The sequence below is a fragment of the Poecilia latipinna genome, unplaced genomic scaffold (genome assembly GCF_001443285.1).
Source record: "Poecilia latipinna isolate Pla-1442-1.1 unplaced genomic scaffold, P_latipinna-1.0 Scaffold917, whole genome shotgun sequence".
Taxonomy (NCBI): domain Eukaryota; kingdom Metazoa; phylum Chordata; class Actinopteri; order Cyprinodontiformes; family Poeciliidae; genus Poecilia; species Poecilia latipinna.
In genome coordinates this window covers 255,711-272,352 of record NW_015113533.1, presented here as the reverse complement: position 1 = coordinate 272,352, position 16,642 = coordinate 255,711, and the positions used below count along the sequence as shown (strand labels likewise).

The 16,642-nt window shown below is 35.8% G+C and overlaps 3 protein-coding genes across 4 annotated transcripts in view; 1 reads left to right on the top strand and 2 right to left on the bottom strand.

Moving 5' to 3' along the window:
- The window catches only part of LOC106957589 (nuclear distribution protein nudE homolog 1-like), a 12,358-nt gene extending 9,515 nt beyond the window's left edge, over positions 1-2,843 (bottom strand). The window contains exons 1-2 of the mRNA XM_015048977.1: positions 2,748-2,843; positions 827-950 (exon numbers count right to left, since the gene is read on the bottom strand). Coding sequence (XP_014904463.1) covers positions 827-912 — 86 coding nt within the window. The 5' untranslated portion in view covers positions 913-950; positions 2,748-2,843. The remainder of the gene's footprint in view (positions 1-826; positions 951-2,747) is intronic.
- Positions 2,844-4,905: 2,062 nt separating this feature from the next.
- Positions 4,906-11,509, bottom strand: LOC106957577 (mpv17-like protein). Of its 2 annotated transcripts, none has more exons than XM_015048968.1 (4): positions 10,676-11,509; positions 8,560-8,630; positions 7,477-7,506; positions 4,906-6,496 (listed from the first exon to the last, which is right to left on the bottom strand). In XM_015048968.1, the coding sequence occupies exons 1-4, from the start codon at positions 10,980-10,982 to the stop codon at positions 6,377-6,379; spliced, it is 528 nt and encodes a 175-aa protein (XP_014904454.1). In that variant the 5' UTR covers positions 10,983-11,509; the 3' UTR covers positions 4,906-6,376. The 2 variants fall into 2 exon arrangements, with proteins under 2 accessions (XP_014904454.1, XP_014904453.1); XM_015048967.1 differs by having other exon boundaries at positions 4,906-6,592; positions 10,676-11,504.
- Positions 11,510-12,670: 1,161 nt separating this feature from the next.
- Positions 12,671-16,642, top strand: part of crlf3 (cytokine receptor-like factor 3) — an 18,335-nt gene continuing 14,363 nt past the window's right edge. The window contains exon 1 of the mRNA XM_015048973.1: positions 12,671-12,791. The gene's annotated coding sequence lies outside the window, so the exon portion shown is untranslated. The remainder of the gene's footprint in view (positions 12,792-16,642) is intronic.

Genomic DNA, 16,642 nt, shown 5'->3' with positions numbered 1-16,642 from the left:
ATAAGAAAAAAAAATAAATAAAAACGAACAAAAAAAAAAAAATTTTGAATTTAAAATAAAAAAAAAAAAAAAAAAAAAAAGAACTTTGTAAATCTGTTCGAACCAAAACTTCTCAAATGGCTGTTTTACCTTCACCTGGTTCAAATTCTGCAAACAAAATCTTTTGATTCAAATGATCAAGTGTTCACTAAAGAAACCTGTTTTACATTTCAGGCAATAAAATGTTTATTTTCATATTTAAAAAGGAACGCTAGTGTTTTTTTAATTGCTTTCAATTTGATGTCATTTATTAATAATAGGTGCCAAAAACATCCTGTGGCTGTTACTAAATTCAGACTTGGGCATGACCATTTAATAAAATTAGAAAAAATAAAAGTAAATTGAACAAAATTCTGTTCTAGTTGCTGAAAAGAAACAAAACCTAGTCTAGAAAAAGATGAATATTAAAATGTGGGACACAGTTTGCTGTTGTTTTCTTTTAAATATAGCAAACCTACAAGACTCTTTTGTTTCAACTACACAATAATTGTCTACAGAAATCTGATTGCTTTGCTTATTTCATCAAAATATAATAATAGTTTATTACTTAATGAGCAGATTAAAAAAAGCAACATAGTTTTTGTGATTACAATTATAAAGAAAAATACTAAAACTTTAATGTCCTCCGTTGTAGTTGCAACTTGACAGTTATGGCCCGCGTTACAAAAAGTTTGGACATTCCGGATTCAAAGACAAGATAAAGTCGTGTCTTCACTGTTTCATAGATTACGATGCTTCCAGATTAGATAAGGAACAGGTTGGAGTAAAAGATAAAGAGGGAACGAACATCTGCTGGTGCCGGGCCGCCTCCTCCTTCCAGTGCTCCAGCTCTTCCTCCACGGATCCAAACTGAGGCGCTTCCTGGTCCCCCATCTCCAGCGCGGTCACGGCTCACAGCGGGCGCTTCGTTCCTGCACCGACACGCAGAAACAGAAACAGAGACAGAAATACGTGCCTCACTGTTGGTCAACCATTTATGGTTTCTGTATCCTGGAACAGACAAATAACATTTAATGTAACCAACTGCCTTCAGAAGTTACCCAATTAGTGTACATTTGAATTTCTTTAAATGTTTTATTGTTGCAATTGTTGAAATCTTTGATTAGTGTGGTTCATATGTAGAAAATGTTAAGAAAAGCAAATGTTCTTACAGGGCTGAAATTATGAGATTATGATTAATCGATTATTTAAATAATTGTCGATTTAGTAATTGATTAATGGTTAACTACAGTATACAGACTCAGAAAAAAAGGTAATTTGCTGAAAGGACATACAGAGCACTAAATAGGCCAAATAGGCCAGAAAAATATATACATTTTGAATTTAAAATAAAAATGTTTGTAAATATGTTCTACCCAGAGCTGCTCAAGTGGCAGTTTTAGCTTCACCTAGTTTAAACTCTGAAAAAATAGAAAAAATAAATTTAAAAAAGAGAGAGCTGAAGTTTCGGCATGCTGATGATAGAAGTATTGCATTTTAGACAATAAAATGTTCATATTCTTATTTTAAAAAGGAATTTAATTATTTTCTAATTAGCATCTTTTAAATGAAAAATCTGCAGAATGAACTCTTTTTTAAACCCGACTAAGCATCTTACAAAACATTTATTTAATTAAATGTGGACATGTTTGAGAAACATAACTAAAAATACATACATTTTAAGTAAATATCAAAGTGTAGAGTGATGGTTTTATACAGAACCGTAACACAAAATATGTTTTTTTAGTTAATTTGCCAAAAAAGAAAAATAAAATAAACATTCTTTTGAAATCAATATTAATTTGTGTAATGGAGTAGAAACACTCCAATGTATACTTTCAAATACTAAATTTTGAATAAATTAGATGTGTAAACGTTAAAATGTGACAAGGTAGTATTATACAGGTTTGAAAAAAAAAACAAATCAAATGGTTATTTTGTAAACAATTTCATCTTTTGTTTGAATATTTTAAACAGTAAAAGGCATTTAGCTTCATTTTCTATAATCGTTATTATAGAATTGTCCGTGTTTTCCCATCTTTACATACTAAATGTAAATTAAATACATAACTGATAATGTAATATTTTTTGTATTAGTAGCAAACTAGTGAAGGCTTGTGTCTGTCTGTAACCGAAAATAGATCAGTTTTAGTAAATATGTCTCATTTTTGCCTGGTACTATCAGCAAAAGACCATTTCATTAACTATTCATACGTGGCTTTTCATTTACGGGTTAAGAAAACGCCCAAAACAAACCTGGAATGTTTTGACAACCAAACTTTCTTTCATTGTGGAACATTTATTACTTATTTACATTTGAATCAAACAAATAGAGTTCCGATACAAAGACTGACGCGAGGGTCTAAAAAACGGAACTAACAGAAGACCGAGCTAAACATAACTTCACACCCAGCCTGTTGTTTATGGTAACTAACCTCAACTCTTCGAAATGCGTTTAAAGCCCGAGTATTATCTATAAAACTATGGAAAGCATAACAGAAAAGTTGAAGGAGTAAAACTAAAGTTACCGCTAGCTGATTCGGCTAACGGAGTTTAACCGTTTAAATCCCAGCTGAGACCAACATTGACCCGTTTGCCTCTTAAACTCTACATTATCAAACTAAAACTTCAGCCCAAACCTCATAGAAAAGTCATTTTCGCTATAAACCAGGAGTTCGGTAAAACTTTCGCACAAATCGATGGATTTAGACAAATTTAAACAGACTTACCTTGAGTTGGAAGTCAGAAAGTTACTCGCCGCTTCGGGAAGGCGTCAAACAATAAAAGTTGCCATTCATATTGTTCACGTCAACTGGCCAATCACCAATTAGGTGACGTTCTTGTTCTTTGTCGCTATTGGACGCTCAGAGCTATGGGCGGGCTACAGGGGTCACAGAGTTAGAAATTTCGACGGCTTGCCACACGGTGGTGCTGCTTTCACGTGTAGTTGGAAAACGTATAAACAATACTTGGAAAAATGTTTGCTGTTTTTCTAGAAATCAAAAGAATACATATTCAAAATTACATGAAACCCAAAGGAAAGAAGCTTAGTTCCAAATAACTAAAATGAAATTATGTCAGACTTGAATAGTGCTTAAGTAGGATACTCAAAAATACTCATTCATTAAATCAATCATTTATTTTAAAACATTTTAAAACAGTGCTCATGTTTTCAGTCGGTTTGCATTGTATATCCACAATAAATTGAGACTAATGTTTCCAAGTCTGGCTTTAAAAAACAGTATCCTTGATTGTGATGGAGATGTTCACTTCCTGTTGGTGGGGTCAGAGGTGAATTTGGGTCAGCTGTGTCTTTTCCTGTGGGATTAGACGGGCGTATCTGATCCCAGTTAATCCACATGAGGCATCACCACTCACAAACGCCAGTCCACCAGTCCTGTCTGTCCCTGCCTCATATCTGGGCTGCATGTTTTTCGCATTGAGTCAGCTCCTACAGTGGATTACAGCCATGAGTCCTTGACCTTCACTGATACCAAAGGGATTTCTTTTAAAGACATTGTTCTGTAGGTTAATAAGCTACTACATTTATATGTTTTGCAAGTGACCTCAATGCTAACATTTGGTTTGCTTGGCTCAGCATTTAGTAGTGTAGCTGCTGTCAAGACAACTGCATCTGGTTTATTTTTTATTGTTTGTTGTTGTTTACTTTAAAGTGGCAGTAGTTAGATTTTATTTAATGTGAAACATTAAGTTTAACTGTGAGGTAATTTTATTGAATTTATGTTAAGTGTACATTCAAATGTGGAGGGGGAACTTTTGTTTTTTTCCGCGGACCATGTGTTGCCCAGGGAAGCATTGGCTGGCGCACTTAGAGCCACATGGGGCATTCAAGCTGAAGAAGCTGTAAGAAATTAAGCTTTATTCTTCTGGAGTCAATGAGGCTAATGAGGTAAAGTTTTGTTTATTTGTATCTTTTATTTATGTAAATACGCCATTTATTGTGAACTGATTTAGGTTAACTGATTTAGGTTTGGGGGGACTTTGAGAGATGCGTCCACAATAAATGGGTGTTGAAAACCAAAAACTGCGTTAAGGTTTGATTTAACTCGAGAGGAGTAACAAGGCCGTTGGCAGGAAAGACCTCTTGTAGCAGTCTGTAAGTGAATTTGAAGAAGCCTCTGACTGAAGATACTTTGTTTTCCCAAGATAGTCTCATGAAGAGGATGGCAAGGGTTTTCCAAACCTGTTGAATTTCCTCATTCTCTCTTTCCTCTGCTCTCTTGCAAAATTACAATACAGGAATTCTGATTGATTTTGGATTTTCCCTCCCCCTTTCTAAAAAACAAACAAACTAGTATCTATTACTATAATACACTTACTGTGTATTATTTAAGTTGTACTTTTTTTTAAAAACATCCCAGATGTTTGTGTGTTTCTACTATATACATATTTATTTTTATTTAAATATATATATATATATATTGTACTGGAATGAGAAAGATTACAATGTTTTATTTTTTCAGTTTTGAGAGTTGCTATTTTTAAAATTTTGCTGCATTGACAGTAAATAAATTCAAAAAAAAAAAAAAAAAGTAACCATGGTAAGCGTAACCATGGCAACTGTAGAAATTCCATGTTGAAATACAAGGAAGCTCCTCCCCTTTTCTGAAGAGACTAGTAACCATGGTGATTGCATAACTGAGACGTTCACTCAGTGCCCTTAAATCCCCAGATTGAAATGCAACAAGAACAGCCGACGAAGAAGACGATCTGTCCTGGAAAGCTAGCCGCTTGTTGACGTTGACAGTTTTAACTTGTTTTAGGATCAATTCCGCCATCTTGACAGCATGACAATCTACTTTCAGGTGGCTTAGCGTAGACACAATTTCATCAAATCTCATCGCGACATAATGCCCGGAGCAGGAAGCTGTTGGACCGGTTTATTGGTTACAGGTTACAGTTTCCCTTGAAAAGGAGATAATGAGACTAATAAAATAAATAAATACCCGTCCAATTTTACCCGTATGTTTTCCTTTCTGCTAAAATTCAGCAACAAAAAAACAGTCTTTGAGTCTGGCTCAGGTAAGAACACAATAAGGTATATGGGCTGATGGCAACCAGTCAGACGGTTCAAGTAATAAGGTAGAGTAGCTTCAGATTTCTACAGAAACGGGGGAACTCAGTGTTTGTAGCTGATACATTTGTAGTTTACATTGCAAATAATGGTGAATTACATTATTGCTGTTTTTTTGTTTTGTTTTTTACTTCAAATTGGACAGTTAGTTCACAAAGTGTTCAGTTTTGACCAGAAATATGGGTGAAAAGCCACAGTTTTGTGGTTAAATAAGTAGTTAGACTTAAAGGGAGTTTAATGGGCTAAAAGTCAAAATAAAGAGGAATAGGATGTAAATAAAGGATACTGGGTCTCATTTGGTATTATGACTACTTTTTTACTTTCTGGCATTATAAAGTGATTGCTTTGTTTTATAACACTGAACAGGTTATAACAGATTGAATGCATCCAAGTGACTTTATACAAAGACCCTACTGAATTTGACTATATATTTCTGTTTTTGAAGCATGAGTAAAACTCATGCTGATTTACTCATAAACCTAACTTAATTAGTATATATTTGTTTTATTTTAAGTGAATGTGGCTGTTTTATATTTTAAGTTTATCAGCAAATCACAGAAAATAAGATTTTTACACACCTAAAAATCTGCGGTTGGTTAGATATTTAAAATTTTTTCAAATCCACATTTATCCTTCATGGCCTGTAATCTGCTTTATTCATTGATTATTAACAAATAATCTCCCAATCCTACTTTGAATTCATGAGTATTTTTTGATTTCTGCTTACATTTTCTAAGCTTCATACTTTCCAGATAAAAAACGGATTTTCAAGCATTAAGTTTGTGATCCATGACACAAACTAGAATTTAATCACATGTTTGATGGATTACTGCAGATTATGGCAGTCACATCACCGGGTAAAGGCACAGCTGGTGAAAAACAGAAACTATTAAGCCTTAGAGTTTTTAATTGCGCCCAATTTGTCATTTTGGTTCTCTAGCAGTAAACTCCAATTATTAGACTAAAACCTAATTTCTGGATCAAAGTGTTTGGACATTTTCCCTCATTTGGTCTAAATCGAATCTACTTATGGATTTTTCTGGCTGCCTTATCATAATTCTGCCATTTGCCTTTGTTTTTTTTTAGCTGCCTGACACCAATTTTACTCAATAAACAGTTATTTCTTGACATTCCAGTGGCTCTGTGAAGAAATGGGTTCTTCAATAACTTCATGGAGTTTAATAAAGCTGAAGTCTTATCAGACACTTCCTGTCTGATTTGTTGCTGCATGTGTGCATTTGAGACGGATATAGACGGAAAAATTCAGTTTTCCCTCTGAATTTTATGCCTCTTCCGGGCCAGCCGAGCCTCACGCATCTCCTCTAGAGTTTTCCGGGGGTCCATGATGAAGGCCAGGGCCACGGTGGCGGTGCCGTCGCCGTCCTGCCGGGAGAAACACAGGAAGGAGGCCCAGAGGAAGGCGCAGCAGCCCATGAAGGCGGTCCGCATGTGCAGCGGCATCAGGACAAAGTTCAGAAACTGGAGACGCCATTTAAAGAGAAAAGCGTTAATGAAGTCTAAAATTATCAACTTTTAGGTTTAATACTATTGAGCTAATAAAAATCTAAGATTGTGCTGAGTTGACCTTCAATTAAAGATTTTTCAATATCTGACGGAGTTCAACTGCATTGTGATTGTCGATTAGTAGAAATGAGTAAAGTTCCCAAAAACTGTATTAAAATAATAGTAGCACTACTTTAAAACATTAATACTTAAGTAAAAGTAAATTTGGTATAAAAAAAAACCTCAAGAAACTCATCAGAACATCTGACTTGCGTAATAAAGGTTTAAAATGGTTAATTTTCAGCTTTATTATCTAAACATATTTTTTAGGTTCAGCTAATAAAAACAAGGATTTTATTGTATTAACCTTAACACAATAACCATAATTAAATTCAATATTTGACTGATATCTGTTTTTAAAGCAAACTCAAGAAGTGAAAGCTGTAAAAAGTACATATAAAATACTCTGGATCATTACTGTTGGTCAGTAGAAGTGGGTAAAGTATCCAGTACTACAGTAAGAGTAGTACTACTTTATTATAGTACACTCAAGTAAAAGTTTGCAAAAAAATAATTATTTGGTAAAATAAACAGCTACTCAAGTACAGAGTAGCTGATCATAACATCTAAAAGGTTGTAATCAGATGTAAAAAATATAAAATTAGCAAATTCTCTTATTTTAAAGACGAATACAAATAACTACCATAATTACAAAATAACACATTTTTAGCAACAGACAGTTTTTTATATAAAATTTAAACTACTAAATACATATAAATAAACCTAAACCATTTCAGTTTTCTTATGCAACTGCTTATGAATTAATAAAACAAAATAAAATGTAGTATGTTAATAGTTACCTGCATAAAGGGCCAGTACATGAGTCCAGTCTGGAAAAAATTGTAAAAATTCTTATAAATTAAAATCTTGCAATAATCTCAGTTGATACAATCTCTGGTCAAATACACTGCTCAAAAAAATAAAGGGAACACTCAAATAACACATCCTAGATCTGAATGAATGAAATATTCTCATTGAATACTTTGTTCTGTACAAAGTTGAATGTGCTGACAACAAAATCACACAAAAATCATCAATGGAAATCAAATTTATTAACCAATGGAGGCCTGGATTTGGAGCCACACACAAAATTAAAGTGAAATGTTCCCTTTATTTTTTTGAGCAGTGTATTTTTTACTTAATAAAAACACGAGAGTAAAGGTTCAGCCATATTATAGAAAAAATATAAAATTGCTGATTTATTTTTTATTTCTATGTAAATTAATTTTAAGTAAAGAAAAAGGGAAAATTAGAGAATTAATTCCAGTTTTTGGGAGTTTGCTGCAGCTGAAATCAAATATGTGTTGGCATGTATTTGTATTATTATTGTTTGTATTCATCTCATTTTTCAAATCAAACTTAATTTTATTCCTTGTTTAATCATTTATATGCCTGCGATGTTGTGAAGTTTGCTGTCATCTGAGGTTTCTGTAAATGTGCTAAATAAGTTTTAATTTGACTTGACTAAAGTCAGAAGTTTACATACACCCCAGATAAAAAGCTAAAAGGCCAATCAGAGAGGAAGAAGCCAAAACATTTGACCCAATCCATGCAGTTTAAAAACAATGCTAGAAAATCCTGCGGACATTTGTAAACTTCTGGCTTTCTGATCAGATGAGTTTTTGTTTTTACAGATTTTTACATGACCAGCAGCTAAATGAAGTGCTGCTGTCCTGGATTATGTAACTGCATGCTAACGGGTCGCTAATCTGCGCCAGGATCTCTCCTCCACTGACATTATTATCCGCTGCCTGGTTTGCCCTGCACACTGCGCATCATTAGCAGCACACGGGCGATGTAGGTTAATCTGGCTGCCGGCTGCTAGCGATGTGACCATGTGAGGAAGAGAGGAGGAAGAGGAAGGTGACTTTCTCATATTTTACCCTCCAGGTGTTAAAGAATTTCTCCCTCCAGTCTTCCAGGATGTCTTCCTTTCCTTCCAGGAAGCTCACACCTGCAGGACAGAAGAAAGATTCAGATTACAGCCGATATTACAAATAAAATGTACAGCTTTTTCATGTCAGACTCCAGACCTACAGAGCCTAAAGGGATAAAAAAATAAAGAATACATTTTCTCCTGCGTACCAGATAGCATGGTGTGTGTTAGGGTCATTATAGGTCAGTGGTGCCCAAAGTGGGTCCCTGTGGCCTGCAGGTTTTAGTTCTCTCCCTGGTGGAAGCAGCAACCTCCTCAGCAGGTCCATGTTCTTCTAACGAGCCATGATTTGATCCAGGTGTGTTAAACCAGGGAGAGAACTAAAACATGCAGGATGCCGGGCCTCAGGGACCCACTTTGGGCTCCACTGCTGTAGGTAGAAAAGCAAAGTAAGTTCTGCCAAAAAACTCAGACATTTTTAGATTGATCTCAGGAATTTAAAAAATCTGAGCTACAGAAGTGGAAAATTTGCAAAGATAAATACATAATCAGAAATTAGAAGAAAAATAAACTTTGCGATTTCTGAGCTTCAATTTTTTTAGCTGTTGACAATTTGCTAAAATAACATTTTGATTTTTGGAAATTTGACAACAATTTTAAACAAAATAGTTCCTAGTTTTTTGTGTTTGCTTTTGTTTCTTTGCAGAAAATTTATGAGATTTATCTAAAACATTTTTTAGCATTTTTTCCCAGCAAATTTATGACTTTTGAAACTCAGAAATGTCCTTGTTATTTTTTCATTTTATTTTTTTTCAAGAAAATCCATATTTCAAAAAATGAAATCTTCAAAAACCAAAAATTTGATGAGGGGAGAGAAACTGGCCTCAAGTAAATCAATGGGAGGTTTAGTGGAAGGAAAAACTGTGTAGTAGAAAAAGGTGCTTAAGCAATGTAGCTCCAGCTTTGAAAGAGGATTGTGAAGCAAAATATATTCAAGATGTTAAGGGAGCATTAGAAGATGTTGACTGCACACGCAGATGGGTCCAGGATCATCTGGGCTGAGGAGAACCAGAACCAGACCGATGCTGTTATGTGTCTCTCTGTATGTTATTAATATATTTAACACATATTTTAATTTCATTTTTAAAAATTAAATTACAGAAATAAACTGTACTTAAAAACATAATCTGTCCTTGATTTCTTCCTTCCACTTAACTTTTCATTATGTCATTTGATTCAGCACTTCTGTGGATTAACCTCCTTGGGTTTTCTAACATATGTGTTTTAAATGTTAGGTAAAACATAAATGTTAAGGTCACATAAAAAGTTATGTTATACAACTTTTCTGGAAAAGTGGCTTTGGGATTTTCTGTCCATAATCATCAAAAATTTACAAACACATACACACACACACACACACACACACACACACACACACAAAACTGTTGAAATGTGTCTCTGTCAGTGTTAATAAATTTAACATGAGTTTCAGTTTGTAAGACTGAATTACAGAAATAAACTGTACTCTTGAAACATAAATCCATTCTATCTGTGATTTCTTCCTTCCACTTAACCTTCCAATCCAACTTATTCTGTGGGTTAACCTCCTTGCATTACCTCACATTTATGTTTTAAAAACATGTTTATTATTAGTAATGGTCTTATGTAATACATCTTTTCTGGAGAAGAGGATTTGTGATTTCCTGTCAGTTACTTTCCATAATCATCATCATCATCATCATCATCATCATCATCATCATCATCAACAACAACAACAACAACAAAAACAGTTGAAATGTTTCCATCTGTGTGGTATTAATATACACAAAACACACAAGTTTAATTTTTTAATCTCTCCCTGATGTTTTCCTTCCACTTGACTTTCCAACTAACCCAATTTCTTCTGTGGGTTAATTTCCTTGCGTTATCAAAGTTGTGTTTTTAAGACATTATTTTTTATATTACTGGATATATCTTTTTTTTAACAAATATATCCAAAATATCTCAGTTTGGACGCAATTTGCTGTATGTAAAACATACTTTCCTATTTATTTTAATTAAATTACCATAATAAATAATATTTTTCCTCATGCTTGACTGATTCAGATGCGCCTGTTCCTCACCTGTGTAGAAGACGCTGGTGGCCAAAGGTGACGCAAAGCTTTGGTCCAGCAGCAGTTTGCGGAAAACCATCCCTGCGGATTTTCCGGGGAAGCGTTTCTCCAGAGCTCGCAGCCAGAAGTAGTTAAAGTTTCCCTGGAAGGTGATGGCCACGATGGCCACGTTGCGGGTGTGTTTCCAGTCGATGCGCTCTCTGTGCGCAATCAGCTGATGCGCCAAATCCCCGCCGGCGAACAGGCAGCCGTACAGGGTGACGTTCGCCAGCCAGGGGAAGCGCTTTGCGGCTTCTTTCAGAACAACTTTCCTCATTTTGGCGCTCTCTTGCCAGATTCAGTTCAGTAAAAAAGGCGCAAACATAGCAGCGGAGTTCATCCAGTTTACATACCGTGGCGTCCCCGGTTGACGGTCAGGACGCAATCCATCTGTGCGCGGAAATCTGCGAGGATTATAGCCGAAGTTTCCACCGGAAGCAGGAATATCATTCATTATAAGCTGGTGGTAAACTCAGATTTCTGTTAACAGCACATCCTCTGCGTAATTCAGCCGGAATATCTGCGTAAAATCCGCTATGAAAGCCTCACATGGAGATATTACAGTCTTACCTGCATCAATTAAACCCCTAAAAGTGACTAAAATCTTATTTCCTAACTGTATCCAGGAAGATAAAATAAATCTACATCAGCGTTGGTTCATCTCTGACTGTTTCCGGTCGAGTCAGGTGCACAAATCCTGTGGGTCAAGCTGTAATCTGAGGGATTGTCCCGGTCCATTCAGGGAAGCGCCTAACTGCGTCACCGGGATCAGTTTGCGCAGCTTTGAGAGCCTAAAGGTGGTCAAATCAGAGGCACAACAGTCTTCAAATTATGTAAAAAAAAAAAAAAAGAAAGAAAGAAAATTAAGGCTGCCGCAAACAATTGTTTCAATAATCGAGCATTCTGACGATTAATCGAATTAAAATTGGCACATTCATCAGAATTTTCATTTAAAAACTTAAGCTTATTTTGTACAATATTAGAAATACATAAACATGCAAATAAGCAAATTATTTAACTAATTTTAAAAAAAGTTCTATGTACATATTTACAGACAAAAGATTTTTATTTTTCATCTTAAGTGCAAAATACACATACTTTTCTACACTCTTGGCTTGTTGTTTTTTCATCAAATGCTATGTTTCACAGTCTGTATATTCTCATTAAAGATTAAATAATTACTAAATTAGTTGATTATTATTTCAGTAATAAATTAATCACAACACTTGTTGGAATTAGTGGGGCTGAAGGAATAGAAATGCACATCTCACACTTCAGATTTTTATTCGAAGAAATGTTTGAAAGATACTTTTTTATTTGTTTTGATTGATAGAGGGAATTTAAAGATAAATTACATTCACCGTGAACCGCTAGAGGGCGCTGGCTACTACTAAATCCCAGCTGTGCTTTCAGGAAGTTTATTTCGTACTGCCCAAGTTTAACCTATTTCCTCCTCATTGCTTCAAAGCAAACATACATTTTACAAACATAATTAATTGGTTGGTTTGTAAATCACACAAATTTTAAAAACAATATATTACTATATCGTTTACTTTTACATGTTTGTATTTTTACTGCAATTTTACAAGATACTTTATAAAATTTAACTAAACTAATGAGGTTTTTACATGTGGTACGCTGTTGCTATGACCTAATAATAGCCGTTATAAAGTCAAAACCTAAGATAACTGCAACCAGTTTATCCCGCCTAAATATGAGACTAAAACACTTTTCAAACTACCTTTTGTGTATATATAACTAAACAACCTAAAAAAAATATTAATATTAATTTAAAAACCTTATCGAAAATAAATTTGGCCTTTTATCAACTTATTTCATCAGCTCCAGTTTACTCACAGGGACCGTTTCTTTAAGGCGGGCAGAATTCATCATCTCGTAATTTAATTGGCTGGAATTTCGGTCACTTTGAAGGATCTAGTTTCTGATTGGTTGACTCTCTGAAAGCCTCGGAAGTGTCATTTTTGGACTTGGGCTAAACTTCGGCATATGTGGAGCGGCGCATCGGCGACTCCGAGCTGATCGTTGACAGTTAGGATTAAATGGCGGCCAGAAAACACTGAAACAGGTTTGTTTTGATTTTCTTTTTGTTTCAGAATGGGGTGCATCACCGCAGCTGTTGTTTTCCTCCGGACTTAATGGAGATGTTGTGCTTGCTCTCTCAGCCATGAGCCGAGTTTCATTGTCTTTTTGACCAAAACAAACTAACCGGATCTAAGCTAGTTACTGACCAAATTTTCTATCAAAGAGGCTTTATTTTTATTCTGCAGCACAGATTTAGATCAAAATGCTTTCTTTTAATCTCATTTGGGGGGGAAACATCTCAACTTTTTAGCGAGCACGGTGCTGAAGTTCGTTTGTGATTTGGTGCTTCCGATTGAATAAAGGGCTATTTCACAGTTTTTAAATAATCAGCTGTAGTTCAAAGATCAAATATGAACTTTATTATTGTAAACTGAATTCATATTCTATAAATCGAAATAAAACTATTATTATGTTGTGGACGTTCAAAATTAAACATTTTTCTGGTATTATAGCTGTTTAGACCAGATTTAGCAGAGTGATGCTTGGAAATTAGTGTTGAGACTGGTCATACATTGAATTATTCTAGGCTGAAAATATCTTTATGTGAATTTGGTGACTTGTAAATTGTCTCAAAATAACAGTTTTCAATGTGAATATAATAATTTTTTATGTATCTAGTTTGACTCAAGCAAGTTAATTTTCTAGAAGGATAGCAATAATACTGCACATACTGCAGTATAATAAAGGCTTGATAATGGTAAACAAATGTTGAATAATTCAGTTATTATTTGACTATTTCAAGTAGTTCAGATTTTCAAGGGTTTATTAGGATTGCCCTTTAAATCAGGATCAGATACAGAATTTCACTCAGGTGCGGAATCAGATGCCAACTTCAGATCATCGCATCGTGTTTTTCCATTATAGCTTAAAAAGTAGTGCATTTATTTAAGACTAATTTTGTTGCTAAGTGAACAGATTGTGTGCCGAATTTTTATGAACACATTATTTAAAATAAATATTAGTTGTGCTAGTATTAGGGTGCCACTACTTGCTGAGAGTGGTGCAAAATTAAAAATGCCCAATTTTCTAATGGAATTATGTTCTCTCCGTTTAAGAAAAGGCACCTTTTGAGGTTTACATGAGACAAATGAGGTGCTGTTGAGCTTTAATGTCCTGATCTGAGCGTGGTGGATGGAGGGTTAACTTCACAAATAAGTACAGAAATAAGGAAGTCATTCTGATCGAGTTTAGACATGTTCTCGTGTTATAGTTTCGTCATTGCTGTGCTCTAATAATAATTGTGAGAGTTTGCAGCAGAGTGCTTCTCATAACTCTCCTGTTAGTCAGAGCTTATGCATTTTGTTAAAGGCATGCAGGAGCTGCAGAAAAGACACAAAAACAACAGATAAATTATGGAAGCCATGAAACGAGTTGCAGACTGACCTAAATACTCTGCTGAAAATTTACTCCGTTTACTCCAACAGATGAAACAGAAACCTTTATCCACTTGTTTCTTGTCATCTTTGCATCACGAACACACATAAAAGGTGTTCTGTGAAATGAAAACAAGCCTGAGTTTCTAAGCAGACAAAGAGAGGAGCAGCACATTGTGCAGAGGGTGTATAATTTCAGCTCTTGTTCCTCTGAACGCACTCTGTCAGGAGAAAGAAGCGACAGAACAGTAGTGGGTGTTGTTTATGTCAAAGCCACTGAGCGAGTGCATGCCTGCATATTTCTTTAACCCCATATTTGCATTCATATGAATGTAAACACAGATACTGTGCGAGCTTATTCAGATGTAGAGACGGTTCATTTAGCTTTATTTAGTTACACATTTTTAAAATATTGCAAATACAAACACCTTTCTAAAAGAAACAAAGCATTCGAACCGAACCAGAGTTCACTTCAACCAAACTCAGACCGAGGTTCATTACACATTCACCTCCCAAAGCGAACCTTTCTAGACAAGCCAACCGCAGTTTGATTAAATCAGATTAAACAGGACCGGTGTGAATGAATCCTTGTGAAATCTCATTCTTTTGGTCCCAACCCAAAGCACATGCACTTAAGTGAAGGAGAAACGCAGATCAGTCAGTAAATCAGGAGCTTTGCCTTTCTGTTCAAATCTCTCTTCTCCACGATAAACGGGATCAAACGCCACACCGATCCATCTATCGACCTCCTGCTCCAGTTTCCTGGAGCTGGAGCTGAGATACGTAAACTTCTCCAGTTTGGGTGGCAGGCCTTTGTTTTCAACCCGAAAATGAAGGCATTCTGTTGTTTTCTAGCTCAAGACCTGGATTTTGAGATACTGATTCACTGCTGCTAACCGCTACAGAACTGTGTTATTTCAAAAAAGAGCCAATGTTGAGTCCAGACACCGTTGTGTTTTGGACCAGAATCTCCTCCAAGCCAGATTCAACAGAGGAAGAGTTTTTTGCATCTAACAGTTGATTCAGTCATGATTGATTGGATGTGTTGGTCAACTGCGCCATTTTGACCTGAGAAACTCCATCCATAATCTCCAAAATCAGCAACACACACAGCCTTATTCTGTTGCTGATTGGTTGGACCGTTTTTCAGCTGGTTTTGAAGATGCATGAATGACACGTGTTCTACAGGAGACTTTGCAGACTTTAAAAGGTGAAGTTTGATGCTGCCTGGTGACTTCCTCTTCAGACGCTGTAAAGGAAGCGCGGCCGACCGCAGCGCAGAGCCAGGCAGAGTCGCTGCTTTCACTTCTGGTGATGTAAAAACAGCAGGAGAGGCGATGGAGCGGTTTGAAACTCCACCTGGTGGTTTTCCATCAATGTTCAATGCCGTCGATTCATCTAGAGATTTTTGCCTGTTGATGGTTTAAAATCAAGTTTTCATTCAGTTTCTGAGGTTTTTGCTGGATTTTATTTTCTCGCATTTTTCACAGATTTCCTTTAAAAACATCAAAGATGTCAGGCTGCCTTCCTGCTCACAATGCTGAGTAATTGTTCCTGATTTTTAAAGCTCTAACAGTTATTGACGTTACTTTGTTCCACGTTTTATCATTTTCTGCACAGCCTGTGACTTTGGCATTAACACGAAGCCAAAATAACCAAATAGATTATTTCTGTGACCTTTGATAATGATTTAAAGTTCACAGGAAGCGCTTCATTAACCGACTTTCAGTCTGCAAACTGTAGTCCAGACTGGAAAAGTTTGTTGTGTAAATTTATCACGGTGACTTTAGCAATTGTTACATAAATACCTGCTGAAGTGGCTTTTAAGCGACTGGTGGGTTAGTAGTAGCCAGGTGAAACAGGAAGTGGTTTTGTTGTTGGTACAAACGAGTCAAAATGTTCTGCAGGTTGTTTTTCTCTGGTATATGATGCAGGTCGTTAGAATTCAGATTAAAGACTCAGGATAAGATTTAAAAGATGTTTCTCATCTCCATAGCAACAACAGAAGCATTTCCACAAGAAGTGAAGAATTTTAGAGCAGAGGAAAATCCCTGAGTTCATCGACCGGATGGATGGATGATGGATGGATGGTTGGATGGTTGGATGGATGGATGGATGGATGGATGGTTTTATGGTTGGATGGATGGATAGATGGATGGATGGATGGTTTTATGGTTGGATGGATGGATGGATGGATGGTTTTATGGTTGGATGGATGGTTTTATGGATGGATGGATGGATAGACGGATTGATGGTTTGATGGATGGATGGATGGATGATGGATGGATGGTTTTATGGATGGATGGATGGATGGATGGATGGATGGTTGGATGGATGGATGGATGGATGGATGGTTTTATGGTTGGATGGATGGATAGATGGATGGATGGATGGATGGATGGATGGATGGCTGGATGGATGGATGGATGGATGGATGGATAGATGGATAGATGGATGGATG